The following is a 20,193-nucleotide window of genomic DNA, read 5'->3' as shown; positions in this document are numbered from 1 at the left end:
AAGTAGCAGCAGGGACAAGCCGTGGTATTTGAGCGAAACTGTTACTACGTCGTCAACACTAATTAGGACTGGAGCCCCGTGTAGATTGCTATAAGTCGCTCTTTCACATGAGTCCACTGATGCGATTGATCACCAGTTGCGTGATATGTAAGTAACAAAGGTTTCTCATGCGGTATGTTCTGTAATTAGATGAAACACAGTAAAAAAAACTCAGGATATCATGATTTATGAGCAGAACGGAACCCCCACCACGTCCACGAGCACCCGTTCCTGGACTCATTTCTTCTTAAAGAGCATGTGCTTCAACTTGTCGGCCAGGCCCACGGGCGAGTCCTTCTTCTCGACTGGCGGCGTGCCAACGCGTTCCTCGTTTCCTGCGCCTCCACGGCCAGTGTGGTGGTCGCCGATTTTGGAGGGGGGAAGCTGAGCCTGTTCCGGGACAAGGTCGGTGTCGGTGCGGTGCCCAGTTGTCGGGGTACCAACGTCGCCAATGTTGCCGGCACCTGATCCGTTAGCCAAGGCTCTTGACTGATAGCACGATCACTTGTTTCGAGAGAGAGAGACTTTGCAGCCGCAGTAGTAGTAGACACTCACCTCCACGCCCAGCGCTATACGCGCCATCGCCGTGGCTTCCTTCCTGTCCGGCGCGAACAATAGAGCCATCGACGTACTGGGTGTCGTCGTAGTTGATGTTGCCGGCACCACCGCGGCCGTGCGAAACCTCTGCAGTCATGATCGCCGCGTTTTTCTTCTGTAGACTAGGGAGATGGAGATTTGGTATTGACAGTACGCAACGCAAACGTATGATGGGCGATGCGATCAGACTTATATCGCATCATCCCGCGACTTTATCTCAATGATAAGACTAACAGCCGCTAGGTGGTCTTATCTTAGCGCCATGTCTGGGCGTGGGTAGCGCACGTCAGGCCGCGTCGCGCGCAGCCAGTGAGGACGAGGCGCGTTTACGTAGCCGTATTTGCCAATGCCAAATTGTCATTCCCCGTGTGGAGATTTGTACGATCAACGACGTCGTCTATCGCAGCAGCTGATATAGACAGATAAGAGGCAGTGTCACCCAAGAATGAGGCCAAGCTGATTCGACACGCGCCAGTCTTGTAACACACTTGCTGAAATTAAGCTTATCACACGGTTCGTCATGCTGGAATACACACCTCGCTGCATTTTGCGCCCCTCTACATGCTACACCCACCCAACTCCATGTCGTCCAGTATCTGCGTCTAATCCCATCGTAACTTTCGTGAATATTGTCCTCTGGCAAGGCTGTATCAAGCACGACCCGCCTTGCCGATTTGCAGGATCTCGCCTGTCAAGGCCTCATCGCTCCTCAACACAGGCCATGGCGCACCGTCGGCCTTGTGCAATGTCAGCTCGACCTTTGTGCCCATGACTTTGGCCGTGGATTTCTCGGTATCAATCGGCCCAAAGAGCGGGAATTCTTGCTTGAATCGCTTCGGTGGGCTGTCGCTTGTGACGAGGTCGAGATCTATCGAGCGTTCTTTGAAGTCAATCTTTGCTGTATCTTTGACAACCTTCTTTAGGAAGATCGAGGCAATGACTGTCGAGGCGGTCTGGTAGTAATCGTGCCTGTGCCACTCGTTAGCCTAACGTCTCTAGCATCGTATGAAGGCCAGACGGCGACAACGTACCTGACGGTTGTCAATACCTCCTCCCCTGAAGCGTCGCCCTTGTCCTTCTTGCCACTGCCAACGAACAGATGCTTGTTCTTGGTGGTGCACCCCTCGATCTTGAGGAACTGATCAAACTCAAGAACCCGTCGCTTGCAGCACGAATAGCCCTTGCTGCCCTCGTGGAAGATTGGTATGCCGGGGTGGTGCACGCATTTCTCGCCCTCGCGCGCGCTGCCCTTCTTGTACTTGGCATGGCAGGCTTTCCTCCTGCACTCTTTCCCGTCTGGGATCTCCAACGATGGGTCGTCGTCCTCGGACTCTTCTGGCGGCGGTGGCGGGGCGGCCGTGTCTTGCGCAGGCTGAGCGATTGGTGCTCGACCGGGCTCTTTCTCCTTGGACGCGTTGGCGGCAGCAATCTTGCGATCGAGGGCCTCGCTCTCTTCGGCCGTGGGCTTCGATTCCTCGAGCTGGGGGGGCTTGTCGGTGGCCGAGTGCGTGCCGGTTGTGCAGGGTGGAATGGCGAGGAATTCGTCAAAGGTAAGGACGCGAGTCTTGCAGCACTTCCAGCCTGTGCCACTGTTAGTTTGCAGTTAGTTACATTGCGAACCTAGATAGCATACCCTTCTGCCCCTCGTGGAACTCTGGAGGCCCGGGGTGGTAGACACATGGCTCGCTGGGGTCGGTAAAGAGCTTGCCGCAGCCCTGATGAACACACTTCGCTGCCATTTTGCGATTGTATTTGGTCCGAGTAATCACACACAATGTAGAGAAAGAGACCAAGACGATTATCTTGCTTCGCAGAATCAATCCAAGAGACTGTGATAGTGGGGTGGGATCTTCTAGAATCTCCAAATGCTCAATCGGGCAAAACACAGGCATGACGACAGAAAAAGATGGGGCGCCCGTCGCAATTCCAACCATGCCGAGCTCACCGCTTGCCGTTTTGAAATCGCGTACAGATCGTTGTTCTTGTCTCTTTGAACCATGAAGCAGTAGACGAACACTCTATCTACACCTCAGCAACCATGTTCGCCACGCACCGTCTTCTCCAACCGTTTGCAACACGCATAACGCTGTTCACGCGGCCCGGCTGCGGTCTCTGCGAGCAAGGCAAGGCAAACCTCTCGCAGGTTTGGGACAAACGCCCCTTTGCATATGCGGAAGAGAATGTCGATGCGCAAGAGTCAAAATGGAGGGATCTTTATGATTTTGACGTGCCTGTTGTGAGCGAAACTCGCCAACTGGAAGCACGTAGATGATTTGTCTAACGTAGGTATTCACAGATTCACATCAGCAGATCTGAGGCCCCCCCTGAAGACGTATCTACAGCTTCCAAGGCCATCAAGCTCATGCATCGCTTCACACCCGCCGAGGTGGAGGCCAAGATGGACGTAGCCGAACAGAAACATTAGTCTAGTAGCTCTTCCCTGGCTGCGGCGGAGCGGCCGACTGCGCGACGCTCAACTGGCTCCTCAAACTGAAATCCAGCACAGTGTAGTCGGTCGCCGCAGCGATCATGTCAAAGCCCTGCTCCGCAAACGCCTTGGCCTGTTCACCGGTCACGGAGAAGACGCCACACTTCTTCCCATTGTCATGGCTGGCCTTGAGGATCTTGGCCATGGCGTCCTTGAGCTCCTGCTTCACGACCCCGTCCAGGATGGGATGGCCAATGTTGTTGCCAAGGTCAAAGGGTCCGATGAAGAGAACGTCGACGCCATCGACGGCGGCAATCTCTTCGACAGAGTTAAGGGCCTCTTGCGTCTCAATCTGGACAATCGTCACGAGGGTGGAGTTGGCTTGCTGGAGGTACTCGGTGAACGTGGGCGCCGGGCTGAAGCGCTCCATGGACAGGGGAGATCCGAAGCCCCGGACACCCAGGGGTGGGAACTTGGAGTCTTTGACGAGTTGGCGGGCCTGCTCTGCGGACCGCAGCATGGGCACGATGATCTGCGAACTTGTGAGCATAGTGTACGACAGGGCGAGCTTCCAACTACGTACGCCATGTGCGCCGCAATCAAGAGCGCGCTTCACCATCCAGCCCTGCATATCAGGAATGCGCACAATGGGCGAGACGCCCGTGGCAGCAATGGCCGGGACAGCGTCATGCATGGCCCCGTCTGTTCACATTAGCCATTGAGTTCACCGCGCTACAAAGAGCATTGGGGTTGAAGACTAGACAGACCATCAATATTTCCATGTTCGCAATCCACGCACACCCAGTCCACACCTGTTCTTGCCAGAAGCCGTGACACGTTCGCACCAGGAATCATCTGCCACATGCCAAACGAGGGACAGCCCTCATCCAGGGCCGTCCGGATCTTGCTAGCAGCCTGCATATTGACGGCAGAGGAGGACAAGGGTCTCGAAAAGGTATGAGTACGCGCGATGGAATTGAGTACGGAGGAAAGCAAACGTGAGCGGATGGGAAAGCGTATGAGTCCCATTATGAAGCTCGAGTAAGCAAGTGGCCGTGTCAGTGGACTCGACGTAGCCTATGTGGGTAATGAGGTGAGTTGCGGGGGAGGGCGCAGCGAGATCGGGGGTTGTGCCAATGCCGGGCCGGCTATTGTAGGAAGTCAAGAGCAGCAATGGGGTAGCATTTCATGAAGATATTGGATGACGGAACCACGTACGGCACGAGGCTGTTGATGGCAGGTCAAAGGAGCATCCGAAGGATTGGGGCGCTTGCGGCATGCCACGGTCTGGTATGTTGCAGCTGATTTAAGGTGCATTGGACAATCCGACGCTGCTTGCATTTGCCCAATTGACATGTTGCAGGATTTCGTTGATTAACCATGTGTGCACATTGATACACTGCCATTCGTCAAGCGTTCTACAACGGCATGCTCAGTATACCCAGGCGTTTGACCATAACCTGGCAGACCTGGACTGGCTATGGATGTGCACAGCGCGATGACCAGCAACCGCAATGCAGAATCTTGCACGTGAGATGGTGTATTATCCAATTCTCATGCATCAGCTTGCGTGCAAAGTCTAGCAGTCTATATGACGGTCAGAATTCCGATGCCCACCCACCCCGTGGGTCATTCATTAGACAGCAGCAGAACAGGCAATGAAACCGCAGCTGTAGTCTCGTCCCGACCCAGCAGCGTCTGGGCCAGCGTTAAGCCCCCAAGATCTCGCGGCTCCGTAGCATTCTTCCAGCATGGGGCGCGCCACAATCTCTTTTTGGGAGCCGCAAATCAGCCTCAATGTACCGCTTAGTCCTCATCCAACGCGGCTCCTCCAAAGGTCTCGCTCGCGTCTTGCAGGGCACTAAAAATCCAGTTAGCTTGGCCATGATACGTCCAGCCACGGGGGCTGCATACCCCAGGTAGTCCTCCTTGATGCTGCCAATAGCCCACATCTCGCCCACCTCGCTTCGCGTGCCCAGAATTTTGACCCGTACCGATGACCCAGGGGTGATGTTAATATCCTCGTTGTTGGTGAACTGCGCCGGCGTGGCGTTCGGGTCCCACCTGATGTCGTCGGGGATCAGGTGACTCGAGACAAACAGCTTCAGCGGGCCGACCTGGGCAAAGAAGCCCTGGGGGTTCACCGAGACGACGATGCCATCAACCGTCTCGCCTTTGAATGGCCGCCAGACGACAGCGCGGTACCCGACGGTGAATTCAGCCATGCCAGTCCCGGGAAGGATGCGTCCTTCTGAGATATCGAATGTGTCCATGATGGAGATGATGTAGTAGTTACCAGAGCAAGATCCCTCCACGTCGCGGAGTAGATTGTCAATAACAAGATCGTGGGCGTCCTTGCAGAAGAAGGATGGGTGGAGGGTCACGCGCCGCTCCATGTTGCGTAGGAAGAACATGATGGGCGTTGGCTGTCGGTGAAGCTCAGCGTAACGTTCGGAGGGGTTCGCTCGATGAGGATGGCGCAGCTGGCCGCGCAAAGGTCGTCAAGGGCGCAAACGGGATGCGCAGGTTGTCGGAAGCCGGCCTTTCGGTCAGTGGTCCGCAACAATGGTCGCACGTCGAGAGTGGTGGTGATTGCGCTGGAGTGGACGTTCTTGCTCGGGGACGCGGCGCCTCAGCTCTCCCCCCAGCAGAAGAAGCTGTCGGCCGAAAACTCCTTCAGCCTTGAACTCTGCGATAGAATACAAAGGCGACAATAAGCTAGACGGACCAGTGAACAAAGAGACGGGTGGCCTGCGTGGTCGAAGCGCCGGTGAACGAGTTGAGAATGATTGGCGCGAGCGCGCTCGCCGTGGGCAGAAATCCACGGAGCACCTCGTTGTGAGTGTGAGGGTCCGTGCGCAGGTCTGGCTCAAAAGTAAAAATAAGGTACGTACCTTTTACCTCTGCCCAACGTGCACAAACTCACGCATGCACGGCTAGTTCCGACGCTTGATGATCCGCCAATATCGAACGGAAGTCATTAGCAATACTAATTAATAGAATGAAGGAATAAGCATCGTGCCGTGCGAGATGCAAGATGACTGGGCTTCCTCGTGATTTCTGGCCTTCTGTACAATGATGTCCCTCTATCAGCGGAAGGAGCATTCTGATAGCTTCCTGCCTTTTCCATTCGGTTAGTGTCGCGTGACGTGTGTATGGCACGACAGATAGTGCCGCGAAGGTTCTACAGAAAGAAATACCTCGATGCAAAGTCAATACTGCGTTCTGTCAGATGCACTCAATCCTAAATCACCCATGATGACAATCTGGTCTCCAGACTGCTTAGCTTCGTCTGCCCAGAGTCAAAGTGTTGGGCCCCACGTCGACCGCGAGCTTGCCGAGCCCAATCCCATTGGAAAAGTTGAAACCCCCGAGACCGAGGTCCCTGATTGGCTGCGCCTCATCAGATAGACACCTCACCGTCGAGCCCGGAGTGGCAGCTCCATTTCCTCCCCGTCCCTCTTCACTTGCTTCCATTGTTAGTTACTTCCCTGTTCTCGCAGCCAGCGGTCATTCTGCGCATCGGCATCAGTCACGGCTACAGGTCTGCGACAGCTCTGTCCATCGCCCATACTCTTTGCATGGTCACGCATACGACACGTGTCAAGCTGCCTTCATAAGCTCTGTTCGGTCCGGGTGGGCGTGGGATAGCTACTTAGGCTAGGATAGGCCTCACTAAGCTCGAACTCATATCACGCACACCCATCTCTCATCATGTCGCTCGACCTCGAGCGTCAACTGGTCTTTGTAAGCGCAAGGGACATGGTACCACCCCAGCGTACGTTGGCTAATGACGCAGTATGGCTCCTATCACCACAACAAGGTCAATGTGGCCATCCACATCCTCTGCGTGCCCATGATTCTCTTCTCAGGCTTCACCTTGGTATGATTCAACCCCACTTCTCCGTTATGGCCTCACTTCTGACAGCCCCCAGGCATCATATTCAGGAACCATCATCCCAACACCCTCTTGGCTCACCGTCCCGAACCTGCCACTCAACCTCGGGACCATTGGTGCCACCGCCTATGCAGCGCTCTATCTTCTGCTGGAGCCCGTGGCCGGCTTCGCCCTCGCGGCCATATGCCTCTCTGCCGCAGCCGCTTCAAACTACTGGCGCGCGCAGTGCCCCGACGTGACGCTCAAGGCGGCCATTGCGGTGCACGTCTTCTGCTGGGTCGCGCAGTTTGTCGGCCACGGCGCGTTCGAGAAGAGAGCACCTGCGTTGTTGGACAATCTCATCCAGGCGCTGTTCCTGGCGCCCATGTTCGTGTGGCTGGAGATCCTCTTCTTCTTCGGATACAGGCCTGAGCTGCAGGCCCGAGTGCAGAAGCAAGTCCAGGCCGAGCTTGTCAAGTTCAGGACGGGGCAAAAGAACGGCAAGGCCCAGTGAGCGCCCATTACTGGGGCCTCCAGATTGGCGATGCGTGCGAAGCTGCAAATCACCAGTTACCACATTATCGCGCCAGGCGATGCCGTCCACGAGGGCCATTGGCTGCCGCATCACATTTTGAAAGACAATATGAAGACGTATAGCTTGGCATCGCATGCCAGCTATCGTCAGAGAGAAAGACACGTTGGAAGACAGGACGTCACATGTAAGATGAGTTCGAGGTTGGGGGGAAGCATGTGTGATTATGCGCTAGCGATATGGTTGATTTATGTGGTTTCTGATTTCTATTTTTGTTCCATCGAGAAAAGTCAAGCAAGATTGTAAAGCAAAAACAAAAGAAAATCTGTTAGCAAAAGTCAGTGTGGGTCGAATCGTGGCTCGACTTACCATGTCTGTCTGCGCGCTGTCTAACGCCTCTTGTTGCTGTGAGAGGACTTGTGCGACTTATTGCTGGACCGGCCAGACTTGTGAGAGCATTGGGTGCTCTGGCTGTGCAGTGAGTCATGTCGAGTGGCTTCTGCACAAGCAAAGGACTCGAGGGAGGGCTCGTGGCGGCTCATGCCCAGAGCATTGAGGAAGCCCTGGCCAAAGACGGCGGGCTTCTTGTCACTTTTGCCCTTCTTCTTGGTCTCGGCCTTCTCGGCCTTCTTCTTCGCCGTTTCCTCGCGCTCATAGCGTCGGATGTCCTTCGGACGCACCATGGGGAGCGGGCCTCGCGCTGTTCCAAGATCATACTTGGGATCGCGCGGCAGAATCTGCGACCAAGTTGTCTCCACTGTCGTTCTATGGTCTTGCTTCTGCTTCTGCTCCTCTGGAATGGGTGCTTGAGGGACGACGGGCGGTTTGCGGGGATGCGAGTAGACCTGGCTGCCACAGCTCGAAGGCGTGGGGTTAATACCAGGATTCATGCGCCCGTGGTAGCGAGGATCACGCAGAGCGCCTGCCAAGTTGTACTTACGAGGGTATTCTAAGTCTGCCTGTGTGGCTGTGGCTCGGTTCCTCTTCACAGGCGTTGTGTTGTATGAGGTTGGCGCGGTTTCATCTGTCACGGAGCGAGACAATGAGCTACCTTGGGTTTGGGCCATCATCTCTGTCTCGTTGGAAACCCGCCTTGCGTTTGCGCGCCACTCCTCCTTGATCTGCTCCATTTTGCGAGAGTTCTCGCGCTCCATGCGGGCGCGCTCCTCTGGTGGAATGTAGTTCTTCATCTTGCGGTTGTGCTCGATGCGGAGGTCGCGGAAGTACCCAATCTCGGTGTTGGTGGTCATGGAGCGGCGGTCAGCAGGAATGACAAGCGGCTCGGGCCATGAGTTGTCGGCCGTGGGCCACTGGTCATTCTCCGTCTCGTCTCCTAGGACGCGAGCAGCAGTCTCCGATCCTACGAGTGATTTCAAGTCAAAGTAGAAAGGATCATTCTGGCTCGTTTTGGTCGTGTCGTAAGGGTCAACAAACCCAGAGGGAATGGCAGGCACGGGAGGTGCTTCGTCATCAGAGTCAACGCGATACTCTGTCTCCCAGATCGTGCCCACGGCACTTTGGCCATCATCGTATCTGCCTTGGCCATTGGCGATGCTGTCTTCGGCATCCCTTCGGAATCCGGGCCGAGCAGAGTAGACAGAGCTTGCGGGGCGGGGGTGAACGTTGACAGGGCCCTGCGTGGGACCGTCAGGGTTGGATCGTCGTTGAGGTTTGGGCCAGAATGCGCGGGCTGGGAGAAAGGGCTCCTGCTCCTTTTCCTCGCCATAAATCTTGCCAGTCGATTCATCCAGAACGTTGGCTGCGGTAGCGCCGACGAAGCCAATGGTAGAGGGGTCGTCGGTGCTGTACACCCAATCCTCCACGCGCTCGGTGTAGGGGCCAGGAGCTTCGGGACGAGGGATGTTCCACGGGTCTTCGTCTTGGATATGTTCATCTTGTCGCTCCGGAGCATCCTCTGTCATGCGGCGGCGAGAATTTTGCGAGCGTCCAGACTGGCCTGATTTGTGCCTGCTGCGATAGCCATCATCAATAGGCACGGGTGGAACGGGAGGTGTCCGATGGCGCTCCTCGACAGAGGGACGAATGTTGGGTTCCTCATTCCTAGCCTCACGGTTTCGTTTTCCTCCCGTGTCACGCCGCTTGTGGTGGTCTTCGCGATGCTTCTTTGCCGTCTTGCTAGCCCTATCTGCTGTCTTTTCATCCGTGTTGGACCGACAGGCCCGGCAAAGACGATCTTTTCGGACCTTTGTGATCTTGTGGCGCTTTTCTGCAAGGAGGGCCTTGCGCCATATGGTGTCAAATCCACAGGAACCGTTCTTCTCGTCCCGTCGGTGGCCGCACTCGTAGATGTAACGAGTGCGACACATGTTGGCTGTTGTGTGGGACGAAGGGCGATCCGTGTGGTGTAGTGTTGTCTTGTGTGGGCAACTCCGAAGCAAAGGCAGTAAGCTGCACTGCAGGAGCTCCGAAGTCTGTTTGGTTCGTGAAGTATTGAAGTTATGCAATGAAAAAGAAAGAGAAAGGAATCCAGAAGTCCGAGAGTTGAGGGATGTGTTATATAACCAGTGAAGGCCCATGGCGCGAGCACAGGGAGAACTGTCCGTCGAGGCAAGCCACTGTTCTCGAAAGCAATCACCCTGATCGCCATACTGACATCGAGTTTGGCAAAAAAAAAAAAAAAAAAATGCGCTGTTCGACGCGGAACAGAGACTATACTTCGAGAACTCATTCGGACTTCAGGGTGGTTCTTCGAACAGAACACCTCTCTTTCCTTGCTTCTCGAGCATCTGCCAATGTGTTCCGGGAGTTCTGAAACCAATGCAAAGTTCATGTTTGGCCGAGTCTGTACATTTCAGTATTGGTTCGAGTGGCTCAGTCTGTTCATCGACCCAAATACTTGTTTCCCTGGATACGACCACCGTCCGCCGGCTGCACTCTTTGTTCCCCTGAAATCAACAAAGAACACAACCAGACCTTTGAGAACTCCGCAAACACGGAATTAAGTGAGGCTATGTGTGCGCGTAAAACACCAAAGATTTTCTCGCATCAGAAAACTTCTTTCTCCATCAACACAACTCGCTCAAGGTACAGCGCAATTGATCTCTCCTTGTAACCCAAGCAAAGATCAGTTGCGAACTCTAGACCCACCGAATTTCGTCCCAAGCTGACATAAAGAAACAGTCATGCCGTCTCTCACAGGAAAGGTCAAGACCTGGCTCCAGCGCCCCAAGCCCGCAGAAGAGGAGCAAGTCCAAGTCGAGACTCCACTGGATCCTCATGCCATGGATATTGCTGCAGAGGCGGTCAAGCGCCTGGAGAAGGGAGACCGCTGGGAGTCTGTCCAATCGCAAGTTGATGCTCGGCGCAGGATGCATGCCCAGCGTCAGGGCCATGATCGTGTGCTGGCCGGTGACTGGCACTTCGGTCCGGACAAGCTGTTGTACCAGCACCCAAATCCCTACATCAAGCGCGAGCCCCACAAAGTCCATATAATCCATGGAACGCGGGAAGAGCTGGACATGTTGGAGGAGGCTGGCATGACCAGCCAGAGCGATGAAGAGTTTGTCGCCTCATACTTCCCCAATGAGCCTGTCGTTCAGCGTTTGTTTGCGCAAAAGCTGACCATTCCTCAGCGTGCCCATTGTAGAACGCCTCCTCAGGCGCGAGCCACACATGGCCGCCCAGTTGTGTCCACCTCTCACAATGGCGAGGAACGAGTTTCTGCCGGCGCTGTGCGTCGACAGCAGACGGTGCCTGCTCGCACCAGCAACCTACCATCTCTGGAGCGAAGGGAGACACTAGCCGCGCATGGTATTCGCCGAAGGAACGCTATTCGCGTAGGCTCTGCCGGCTCTAGAGGGTGCATGGATTAATGCGTTCGTGATTGCGAAATAGAACTAGACAAACGGGAGTGGTTGGTGCGGTTGGTGGTTGGGTGCAACTTTGGTAAGTGGTTCCAAGGGAGCGCGAATCCAGGCTTTACTTACTCAGATTGAATAGATAAAAAGGTCTCATCTTTAACTTGTTTCTTTTTGCCTAGCTTTTGTGTGTATCATGTTTCTTTGGTGGCACGTAGAGCGTCTGCATGGAAGTGCTTGAGTTCATGCCCCCAACTTCCAAAGAGGACCTGTCGATGGCTAGGCCATTGCCTCTGCTGATCACATTCAGATTTCGGGATCGACCATGTCCGGGACTGCCACGTTGCCCGTCCTAACCGTGAACATCTCTCGATATCTCTGAGCGCAGGTGGCCTCTGGTCGGTTCGCGACCGTCTTGTAGGTTAGTCGTGCTTCGTCAATGCCGAGGCAGCTGACGTCTACTTAGCTAGCAGCTCGCTGTCGACCAGTCAGGACTCTTTGACCTAGCTGTAGACTGTAGTCGACCCCCTGGTTGAACGGTTGAAATGGGAAATAGGCTCGCGACGCCAGAGCCTGATGAAGCGATGGTGGACCCCGGAGAACACTAGAACAGGGCATGGAGCTTCCAGTCCTTTGGGGAAATGCAACCCCTCCTCCCGCCCTGCTGGTGGAGTCGGTCTCACATGATGGCCAAGCAAGCCGCCGTGCAAGATACTAGTAGGCATACCGCGGCTTCACCTGTCAGAGCGCATCATTATGCTCCAACAGACGACAACGTTTGCTTCCCTGCCAAACGAATTGTGTTGCGCAATATGAAACCATATCGATCCAAGAAAGCATGGTAAATACGTACTCTAGCACAGTTCAAAACAGCTCTAACGTTAGCTCGCCTGGTGGTGCGGGGCAGGGGACGTCATATGGACTGGTCACTGGCACCTGAGGGGGAAGGAGGTCGTGCCTCGGCGGTGGGTGACTTCGCTCGAGTGAATGCGCACGTCGCAGTGAGGCGCCTGCATTGACACGCAAAGTGGTGGCGCTTGTGACGACGCTTGTTGATTTAAAGGTGTCTCGTTTTCCCCAACTTTCAAACGACCTTTGGAGTATTGCTCGAAAACCACGAGTCCCTGGCTAGATCTTCTGCAACACCCCTCCAAATTGACAATCTGTGCCAGACGACCAAAAGTCTATTCGAAATTGCACCCGCCACCATGGCTGCCCCTCCCGAGAAGACCCTTAAGAACCTCACGGGCAAGTACCAGCTGGTACGTGGACAAGAAACCACATGGCAAGACTCCAGCTCACTTCGCACAGAACAAGGAACTCTCCGACTCGATTGAGCCCGTCCTCGTCCTCCAGGGCATTGGCTTTCTCATCCGCAAGGCCATAGGCGTCGCCTCCATCAGCCTCGAAGTCAATCAGTACGAGGCACCGCCCAGCCCGCCCGCGACATCCACCGATATTGTCACTCACATTGACATTGAGCAATCCGCCTCCGGCCTCAGCTCAACGCACGAGAAGCGATGCCTCGACAACATCTTCCGTGAACACAAGGACTGGCTCTTTGGCGAGGTGCAGGGCAAGACCAGGTGGGTCACCATGGACGAGATCACCGACGAGCACCTGAAGAAGGGCTGGGAGGAGGGCGGCGACGGCCAGTTTCTCCAGAGCTTTGTCGAGAGCAAGACCAACGGCTGGACGGCGGAGCAGATCTGGGGCTTCCAGGTGGTAGACGGCAAGAGGCGATACTGCCGCAACATTGTCCTGCTCAAGGGTTCGGACAGGGCTGCCGTGCGGTTGGTCTATGATTACCTGGGTTAGACACGTACATTTACACATATACATATACACACCCACATATAGGCATGCGCACATTCACATACTATTGCAAACAGATATACACAGACGGTATAATTCTGCGGTAGCCTTTTTGTGGTCTACATGTACGCCAAACAACTTGAGCAAGAACCAATGTCTACAGTCTGGGGTATCTCACGCCGGCCGTCTCTCGACAAAACGCTCCAGGTCACCCACGGTAGCCACGCCTAGAACGAATCGTCTTGCCTCATCCGTGACCACCGCGAATTCCTCGCTCCAGCCATCCGTTTTGTTGCCCCTGAAAAAGGCTTCCAACTCTTCCAGAGGTGTGTCCATCGTAATGACGCTGTACTTGCGCCCTTTGCGCTGGAACCGGGTCATGGCAGCGCTGAGGGGGTCTTCGGGCTTCACCTTGCCAGAGTCGAGGAGGGACTGTAGGTGCGGGATCGAGATGTAGCCCAGCAATGCGCGCGTTTCCGAGTCGACGATTGTCAGGTGGGTATAGTCGCGCTCGAATGCGGACAGAAGGGCCAGAGAGATGGCATCTGAGGGATTGAGCGATAGAGCCGCCGGCGGGTCGAGATCTTCTACAGTGGCCTGGTGATATGTCAGCTACGAGTTGTCCGAGTCGTCTTGGTTGCCTGGTAGTGGATGAGAAGGCCATGAAACATACCCCGCGGTACCGTGATGACCACTTGGAGTTGGGGAATCTGCTGGTGACGGCAGCGACGCTGCCGGATTGCGTTGCTATCGACGCCATTGCGATTTAGTATGGATAATGTGTGCGTACTCGGTTGAAGCGAAGCTATCACGGGTCAAGGCAGATGATGATGCGGCAGCGTTGGCTCGGTTAACTTCAGGGATTTCCATGGCTCGCAATGCTAAATGGGTGGGCCTGATCTGACAATTGTGCAGCCCTGATTTCGAGGGGTTCGCCTTACCCGGTGCCATTCTGGAGGCTGGGAAGACGCTCGTCTAACGTTAGCATGTGGCCTTTGTTCGCACCAGAACTTCGCGTGTGTTCAAATGTACGTACAGTGTCAGTATCGAGTTGATATATGACGGACTAACGCGGGGATCTGAGGCATTCAACACACCCAGCTTTTACAGTGCGATTCAACTTGATGCATCCACTTGGGCTTCACTTGGCGAGCCCTGTGAAAGTCATCAGTCGCCAAAAGCGGAAGAGGGGCTTTGCAGCCACAGCGGCGAATTGTGAGACTTATGACGTTGTCCACAGCCATGCTCAGTCTGCTGTACACACACATCCTTAACTTCCGGGTAAGATCAGACGCCGTGCGTGAAATGGCAGCCCAGGCGAACGAACTCGCAAAGTCTCGTTGGCAGGACCAGTCTGTCGAGGAGGGCCACAAAGGCCCGACTCGACGCAGGCGGCAGAGCATGATCCCAAAATCGTGGGTTAGGCTGTGCCTGATTGGTACGGGTTGCATAGATCAAACCCCACAGTTCTACGCACTGGCATCGCGGGGAACCGAACTCCAGAGTCCAGAGTGCTCTCGCCTTCGATGCAGAGACATTGGGCACGGCCAGTTGAAGCAAAAACGGCCATTTGGCCATTTTAGCCTCATTGAGGGGGGCTGTCGAAGATCGCCACTGCTATGGCGTTCATAACGGCGTGTTACGAACAGGTGTGCTGTTGGTGAAGCCTACGCAACGTACCTATCACAGACCTGAGTGATGCTCCCCAAGTTGACACAATGCTGAACAATCCAGAATTCCCCCACATCCCATTATTGCTTGTGGATGTATGGTCGACCTGCAGGACAAGCCACAAGCGATCGCGTCGAGAAACTAATAAGCACAAAGCTCGGGGCCCCCTGTGCGTTTCGGCACCTAAAAGCCGCTCAGGCTCACACTGAAGAAGCCAACATCTGGCAGGAGGCGGAAGCAGCGCGTACGCAGAGCATTTCGCTTTGGCTAGCGGCTAACTTATTAGGCGACAGCGACTCAAGCACGCTTGTTCAATGGGTCCGCGCGTGGTGCTGCGTACGTACGTGCTTGTTTGCGTGTTCAAGCGCTATTATCCAGGCGCTGCACTGGTTCGTCGGGATGTATTCCGATGAGTGCGGAGGAGGGAGGTCCCTTGCAACATGTACATGTACGAATCCGCCCACGCTGAAAGGAGCGTTCTTGTGTTGCTCTGCTTTTGGCTTCTTTCAAAGTCGAGTAAGTGATAACAGCATAAAGTCGTGCGACTGATTGGAACCGTCAAACTCGTACTGTCCTGGCAGACTGGCTAAGTAAGTGGCCGTTGAGTTCGATGTTGGCTTCTGTCACGACGCACTGTGGGCGGTGGTTTTGACGCCCCGCTCTACGGATCTTGGCGCCGTGGGCTGAAGCAGTCATCATTTGCCTACGTACCTTACCTGAACAAGCGCATTAACCAAGGTCGCGAAGCCACAACTTCCCTCCCAAACAACCGCTTCGCATTGCAATGGCGGAGAATAATACGTCTTGGAAGTGTCATATCTTATGAAGCCAGGACTGGTGGTGAACCTTCCGACAGGCGGCTCAAGCCCCCCAACCCACGCCATACAGAACCCAGATCCCACGATGGGGCTCCACAGTCCATGTTGTCCGGCTCTGGGGTGGTCTGTCTTGGCGTTTGCATTGCAGCCTCTAGTACTCTACGTACTGTATTAGTCCGTCCGCCTGTCCGCTTCAGTCCTCTCCACACGCACGCCGCACGTAGAACGCACCGCACCTGCATCTTCCGTTCTGGAATACTGGAGCCTTGCCATGAGGCAGGGGCGGTCCCTTACCGACTGGACATTGGAGGAGGCTTACAGCGAGCTAGGCCCCTGTAGCCGCCCCCCAAAACGCCTGGGCCGACCCCTGCCAAATCTTCTGGTGGTTGGTTGGTGGCCTTATCCTGCCTCCAGTCTGACTTTGAAGGGCCTGGCTCTGACTGGAGTCTGGGCGCTGGCGAACTGCCCTCTTGCCACGGATCCATCCCATCAATCACCTCACTCACCCCAATCCCTTCCACCTCCGCCTTTGGCTGCAGCAAGTCCTGGTCCAGCCTCTTGTCCTTTTGCCGCTTCCCTCTCTGCTTTGCCTCATTTTCTCTCCATGTCCTTGTCGGTCAGACGCTTTCTCTTTACATATTCATATTCTACTTGAACTCGCCTCTTCCACTTTGCGGGGAAGGTCGCGGCGACTTATCGTACCGTACGTGCCATTCTACGTGATTAGCCGTCCCAAACCCGGCTCGGGCAAGCTTACCAACCGCCAGCCCCCAGACTTCGCAACCCGTTGACGACGCCACTTGTCCCCGGACAAAACTAGAGACAGCGAGCGATCGCTCATTGTGTCGACACCTTTTGCATTGGCCGGTTTGGACAGGTCTGCACTGCATCGCGGACAGTCTTGCGCGGCATCTAGCTGTGGGACCTCGTCTGCGCGTCTCGACTTGATCTCCATCCGAAACCGCATGCCCAAAGTCGCGCGCGCTTCTCCCCGATCGACCGCACGCCCGCCGCAGCACGGCTTATAAGCATGGCTGGCTTCTTCAGTAAAATCAAGAGCAGCTCGGTATGGATTTTCCCTTGCCCTGCGGGTGCACGAGGCCGTCCTTGGGTCGTTCGGGGAATTGCGACCGAGCGTCGCATTCTCTCCGTCCGCCTATCACGTCAAGTCCAACATTGCTAACAAATCATTACTTCGCAACAGGCGCCGAGTCCAACCGCTGCCAAAGATGCGGTCGCAAAGAAGAAGGAGGAGCCCTCGCCTGAGGTGACTCCCCTCGAGAAGATGCTACAGAACGCTGGACCTCTCCGGACGGACGGTAGCGATAGATTCTATGGCTTCGAGAACGTAAGTTACCACATGCTGCGAACTTATTTGCCGAGTGTATGACAGTGACTGACGCTAGCAACAGTTTGGTAATACCTGGTACGAATCCGCGCGAAACCCTTGAAACGAATCTCGAGTATACTGATCTAACACCACGCAGCTATTGCAACTCCATCGTACAGGCGCTATTCTTCAATGAAGTCTTCCGGGAACATGTTGTCAACTACCCATCCCTCTCGCCGTCAGAGACTGCCGATGGGACCAGACCACGGGTCAATGTCACAATCCGACCGCCTGCCGTTGCGGCGCCGCCCGCCAACCAGCAGAATGGGAACAAGAAGAGTTTGACTACATCCCAGACTCTAAAGCAGAGGGCTGCTATCAACGCTGGTGCTCTACCCCCGGGGCAGACTATTCGCCCAGAAGACAAGCCCGATACGCCGGAGTACAAGAAAAAGCAGGCCATGCTAAAAGGCCCGATCCTTGAGCTGGCGCAAGAAAGGAAGGAGGCTTATGGTATGGACGAGAACACATTCACAGGTCTCAAGGACATCTTCCTAGCCCTCATGGACAGCACAGGGAGGACCGGTGTCATCAGCCCGCAGCGTTTCCTCGAGATCTTCAAGCGCGACAACGAGATGTTCCGAAACTCAATGCACCAAGATGCGCACGAATTTTACGGTCTCGTGCTGAATGACATCATCACAAATGTCGAAGAGAATGCGCGCAAGATGCAATTGGAGGCGGCTCCTGGAGACAGCAGCCTGAAAGACTCCGTTCAAAATGCGTTAGGATCTGGAATGATGAATGGCATGCACTCTCCCGGCACTGGCTGGGTACACAACATCTTCGAGGGCCTTCTTACTTCAGAGACGCAATGTCTGTGTTGCGGGACGGGCTCCCAGCGTGACGAGACGTTCCTGGATCTGTCCATTGATCTCGAGGAGCATTCGTCGGTCACTTCATGCTTGCGCAAATTCTCAGACGACGAGGTTCTCTGTGAGCGTAACAAGTTTCACTGCGACACTTGTGGTGGTCTAGAGGAGGCTGAGAAACGCATGAAGGTCAAGCGTCTTCCAAAGGTGCTCACGTTGCACTTGAAGCGCTTCAAATACACAGAGGACTACAGCCGGTTGCAAAAGCTGTTCCACCGAGTCGTCTATCCATACCACCTCCGCCTCTTCAACACGACTGAGGAGGCTGAGGACCCCGACAGACTTTACGAACTGTATGCTGTCATTGTCCATATTGGTGGCAATGCCTACCACGGTCATTACGTCTCTATTATCAAGACCAAGGACCGCGGCTGGCTCTTGTTCGACGATGAGATGGTGGAGCCCGTAGACAAGCACTTTGTGCGCAACTTCTTTGGCGACAAGCCTGGCATGGCCACAGCCTATGTGCTCTTTTACCAGGAAACCACGTTCGACAAAGTGCGTGAAGAACAGGAGAAGGAAGGTTTGGAAGAAGTACTACTGGCCACCCAGGCCGCAAACCTAGGCCTTGAGGAAAGCGAGAGGAAGGAGAAGGAGAAGGCCGAGTCGAATGCACTGCGCAGACAAACAACACAACCGATCCGACCAAGCCATGACCCTGAGCCGGCCATTGAGCTTACACGGGCAAGCACCACTCCCGAGATCTCGTCAGCCGCAACGCCCCAGTCACCTGCTGCCGAAACGAATGGCACGGCTACCGCTCCAAAGCCCTCCGCTGCTATCCCCACTATCCATGAGAAGCCCGAGCCTGCTAGGTCGGAGAAGCAATCCAAAGAGGACGTGAAACGGGAGAAGAAGGAGCGCGAGGCAGCCGAGAAGGCGGCCAAGGCGGCGATGAAGCAGGCCGAGAAGGACCAAAAGGAACAGGAGAAGGCGAACCAAAAGCGACAGTACGATGAGCGTATGGCGACGATTCAGGCGCGACAAAACGAGCAGGCCGAGTATGAAAAGGTCATTGCGGCAAGCAAGAAATCGGCAGCTGACGAGGAGTCGGCGCGGAAACGAGAAAACGGCGAATCGAGCCCCTTTGGGTTCCTGGACCGGCATAAGCGAGGCAGCAAGTCCATGGCCAAGCGCATGTTCTCGCGCGGCGACAAGCACGAGCGACCTGGAACGAGCGACACAGCGAACGGCGACTCATCGCCAACGTCTGAGCCGAGAAGCAGGCTAAGCAGTGCGTTAGGGAGGAAGAAGAGTAGCAATCTGCTCTCCTGAGGAGCGGTGGGCGGGCATCACCTGGAGAGCGAGATGACGACGGCTTTCGGCGCGTGTGCTTGAATAATCACAATAATGCACATGCTCAACGAGATCAGCATTCTGGGAGCGTTTTCACATTCTTACCACATCTTGTTTTGATCGATGCACTCTGGTCTATGAGCAGCCTGACAATGCGCCGTGCATTTGCGGGCAGCACGCACGCACACCAAGGCGAGAAGCGGGCATGTAACTGAGAGGGGACAAACGATAATCAGGGGAAAAGCGGGAGTGAACGGTTTGCGGTGAGGCGTTGTGTTGGGAGCCGTGTCTGCCAGCATCTCATAGTTAGACTCTGTCTGTCTTTTTCGAAGGATGTATAACAGCGAAGGCCAGTGTGGCTAATTTGGTACCAAGCGTGTTCGCGTCGCTACTCTAGTACTTGTCGTAACGCCAGATGGATGTGTGGACGCCCTTGTTATAACGCCGTACTCCATGCTCCCCGCTTCGTGTGCCGTGTTCCGTAGTTCATTAATCCGCCCAATCATCCCAGAGCCAGCTCATATAGTATGATGATGGTATTCGCGATTATCAGTGGTGCTGTTCGCCCTGTCAGTCCACAGGTCGTCCGGCATGGCAGGATGGCCAATTCTTACCGCGCATCAGTGTCCGTACGCTGCCGATGAGGTTGATCACCTTTGCCTTTACGCTTGCATCGGTACCGGTGCCGAACGCAGGATCGTATGATGATGGAGATAGATTGACTGGGTCGTTCCGTCAGTGTGAGCTCTGATGGCAGGGGCGTCATTCGGGGGAGGGTAGTGGGAAATTGGAGGGACGTACGGCGGGCGAGGAAGCGGTCCTCGGACAAGATTGCGACGGCGTTGATGAGGAGGACGGCAACTGGTAGCTATTAGTAACTCCAGGTCGCGATTGAAGCTGCCGGTAGGACGTACTGTAGAAAAGGGTGCCGAGGTACAACATGTCGGGCGATTGTGAGGCGACGCTGATGCGATCTGGAAACGTGAGGACAGCTTAGCTGCCATGTGGAGTGGGAGGTTCACTTTGGGCTTGGGAAGTGG

General features: G+C 55.1%; 12 protein-coding genes across 12 annotated transcripts; 5 read left to right on the top strand and 7 right to left on the bottom strand.

The window, feature by feature from the left end:
* Positions 1-276: 276 nt before the first annotated feature.
* F5Z01DRAFT_673622 (uncharacterized protein) lies at positions 277-733 on the bottom strand (the record flags this gene model as incomplete). Its single annotated transcript, XM_046264955.1, has 2 exons — positions 277-503; positions 595-733. The coding sequence occupies 2 exons, from the start codon at positions 731-733 to the stop codon at positions 277-279; spliced, it is 366 nt and encodes a 121-aa protein (XP_046119002.1).
* A 553-nt stretch (positions 734-1,286) lies between these two features.
* F5Z01DRAFT_621013 (HSP20-like chaperone) lies at positions 1,287-2,375 on the bottom strand (the record flags this gene model as incomplete). Its single annotated transcript, XM_046261175.1, has 3 exons — positions 1,287-1,605; positions 1,668-2,217; positions 2,270-2,375. 3 exons carry the CDS (start codon positions 2,373-2,375, stop codon positions 1,287-1,289), a joined length of 975 nt encoding a protein of 324 aa, XP_046119001.1.
* A 299-nt stretch (positions 2,376-2,674) lies between these two features.
* F5Z01DRAFT_621301 (uncharacterized protein) lies at positions 2,675-3,061 on the top strand (the record flags this gene model as incomplete). The annotated part of the gene is made up of 2 exons (XM_046261194.1): positions 2,675-2,872; positions 2,933-3,061. 2 exons carry the CDS (start codon positions 2,675-2,677, stop codon positions 3,059-3,061), a joined length of 327 nt encoding a protein of 108 aa, XP_046119000.1.
* Position 3,062: 1 nt separating this feature from the next.
* On the bottom strand, positions 3,063-3,985 carry F5Z01DRAFT_635947 (HpcH/HpaI aldolase/citrate lyase family protein; the record flags this gene model as incomplete). Its single annotated transcript, XM_046262179.1, has 3 exons — positions 3,063-3,596; positions 3,648-3,766; positions 3,832-3,985. The coding sequence occupies 3 exons, from the start codon at positions 3,983-3,985 to the stop codon at positions 3,063-3,065; spliced, it is 807 nt and encodes a 268-aa protein (XP_046118999.1).
* An 813-nt stretch (positions 3,986-4,798) lies between these two features.
* F5Z01DRAFT_73441 (uncharacterized protein) lies at positions 4,799-5,961 on the bottom strand. Its single transcript, XM_046266756.1, has 3 exons — positions 5,959-5,961; positions 4,979-5,782; positions 4,799-4,925 (listed from the first exon to the last, which is right to left on the bottom strand). Exons 2-3 carry the CDS (start codon positions 5,476-5,478, stop codon positions 4,871-4,873), a joined length of 555 nt encoding a protein of 184 aa, XP_046118998.1. The 5' UTR covers positions 5,479-5,782; positions 5,959-5,961; the 3' UTR covers positions 4,799-4,870.
* Positions 5,962-6,778: 817 nt separating this feature from the next.
* On the top strand, positions 6,779-7,455 carry F5Z01DRAFT_620982 (uncharacterized protein; the record flags this gene model as incomplete). The annotated part of the gene is made up of 3 exons (XM_046261173.1): positions 6,779-6,811; positions 6,864-6,947; positions 7,000-7,455. 3 exons carry the CDS (start codon positions 6,779-6,781, stop codon positions 7,453-7,455), a joined length of 573 nt encoding a protein of 190 aa, XP_046118997.1.
* A 204-nt stretch (positions 7,456-7,659) lies between these two features.
* F5Z01DRAFT_73125 (uncharacterized protein) lies at positions 7,660-10,265 on the bottom strand. The gene has a single exon (XM_046266702.1). The coding sequence runs from the start codon at positions 10,008-10,010 to the stop codon at positions 7,863-7,865; it is 2,148 nt and encodes a 715-aa protein (XP_046118996.1). The 5' UTR covers positions 10,011-10,265; the 3' UTR covers positions 7,660-7,862.
* Positions 10,266-10,616: 351 nt separating this feature from the next.
* Positions 10,617-11,306, top strand: F5Z01DRAFT_673616 (uncharacterized protein; the record flags this gene model as incomplete). The annotated part of the gene is made up of 1 exon (XM_046264954.1): positions 10,617-11,306. One exon carries the CDS (start codon positions 10,617-10,619, stop codon positions 11,304-11,306), a length of 690 nt encoding a protein of 229 aa, XP_046118995.1.
* Positions 11,307-12,056: 750 nt separating this feature from the next.
* Positions 12,057-13,196, top strand: F5Z01DRAFT_653845 (uncharacterized protein). Its single transcript, XM_046263389.1, has 2 exons — positions 12,057-12,553; positions 12,603-13,196. The coding sequence occupies exons 1-2, from the start codon at positions 12,500-12,502 to the stop codon at positions 13,107-13,109; spliced, it is 561 nt and encodes a 186-aa protein (XP_046118994.1). The 5' UTR covers positions 12,057-12,499; the 3' UTR covers positions 13,110-13,196.
* An 84-nt stretch (positions 13,197-13,280) lies between these two features.
* On the bottom strand, positions 13,281-13,866 carry F5Z01DRAFT_621264 (putative cystathionine beta-synthase; the record flags this gene model as incomplete). The annotated part of the gene is made up of 2 exons (XM_046261192.1): positions 13,281-13,703; positions 13,780-13,866. The coding sequence occupies 2 exons, from the start codon at positions 13,864-13,866 to the stop codon at positions 13,281-13,283; spliced, it is 510 nt and encodes a 169-aa protein (XP_046118993.1).
* A 2,735-nt stretch (positions 13,867-16,601) lies between these two features.
* F5Z01DRAFT_73059 (uncharacterized protein) lies at positions 16,602-19,474 on the top strand. The gene is made up of 3 exons (XM_046266696.1): positions 16,602-16,943; positions 17,008-17,021; positions 17,083-19,474. The coding sequence occupies exons 1-3, from the start codon at positions 16,881-16,883 to the stop codon at positions 19,130-19,132; spliced, it is 2,127 nt and encodes a 708-aa protein (XP_046118992.1). The 5' UTR covers positions 16,602-16,880; the 3' UTR covers positions 19,133-19,474.
* A 181-nt stretch (positions 19,475-19,655) lies between these two features.
* On the bottom strand, positions 19,656-20,095 carry F5Z01DRAFT_681116 (Yos1-like protein; the record flags this gene model as incomplete). The annotated part of the gene is made up of 4 exons (XM_046265657.1): positions 19,656-19,711; positions 19,768-19,875; positions 19,955-20,014; positions 20,068-20,095. 4 exons carry the CDS (start codon positions 20,093-20,095, stop codon positions 19,656-19,658), a joined length of 252 nt encoding a protein of 83 aa, XP_046118991.1.
* Positions 20,096-20,193: the final 98 nt, after the last annotated feature.

Source organism: Emericellopsis atlantica (genome assembly GCF_019669845.1).
Source record: "Emericellopsis atlantica unplaced genomic scaffold F5Z01scaffold_11, whole genome shotgun sequence".
In the NCBI taxonomy this organism is placed as follows: domain Eukaryota; kingdom Fungi; phylum Ascomycota; class Sordariomycetes; order Hypocreales; family Bionectriaceae; genus Emericellopsis; species Emericellopsis atlantica.
The sequence above is the reverse complement of the archived record's forward strand: the minus strand, read 5'-3'. Positions and strand labels throughout refer to the sequence as shown.

Excerpts from the sequence above, each read along its gene's own strand:
- F5Z01DRAFT_73125 (XM_046266702.1), bottom strand. The coding sequence starts at position 10,010 with ATGGGCCTTCACTGGTTATATAACACATCCCTCAACTCTCGGACTTCT.
- F5Z01DRAFT_653845 (XM_046263389.1), top strand. The coding sequence starts at position 12,500 with ATGGCTGCCCCTCCCGAGAAGACCCTTAAGAACCTCACGGGCAAGTAC. Across the intron at positions 12,554-12,602 it reads TCACGGGCAAGTACCAGCTG|AACAAGGAACTCTCCGACTC; the intron begins GTACGTGGACAA and ends CACTTCGCACAG.
- F5Z01DRAFT_73441 (XM_046266756.1), bottom strand. The coding sequence starts at position 5,478 with ATGTTCTTCCTACGCAACATGGAGCGGCGCGTGACCCTCCACCCATCC. Across the intron at positions 4,926-4,978 it reads ATCAAGGAGGACTACCTGGG|TGCCCTGCAAGACGCGAGCG; the intron begins GTATGCAGCCCC and ends CTGGATTTTTAG.
- F5Z01DRAFT_73059 (XM_046266696.1), top strand. The coding sequence starts at position 16,881 with ATGCTACAGAACGCTGGACCTCTCCGGACGGACGGTAGCGATAGATTC.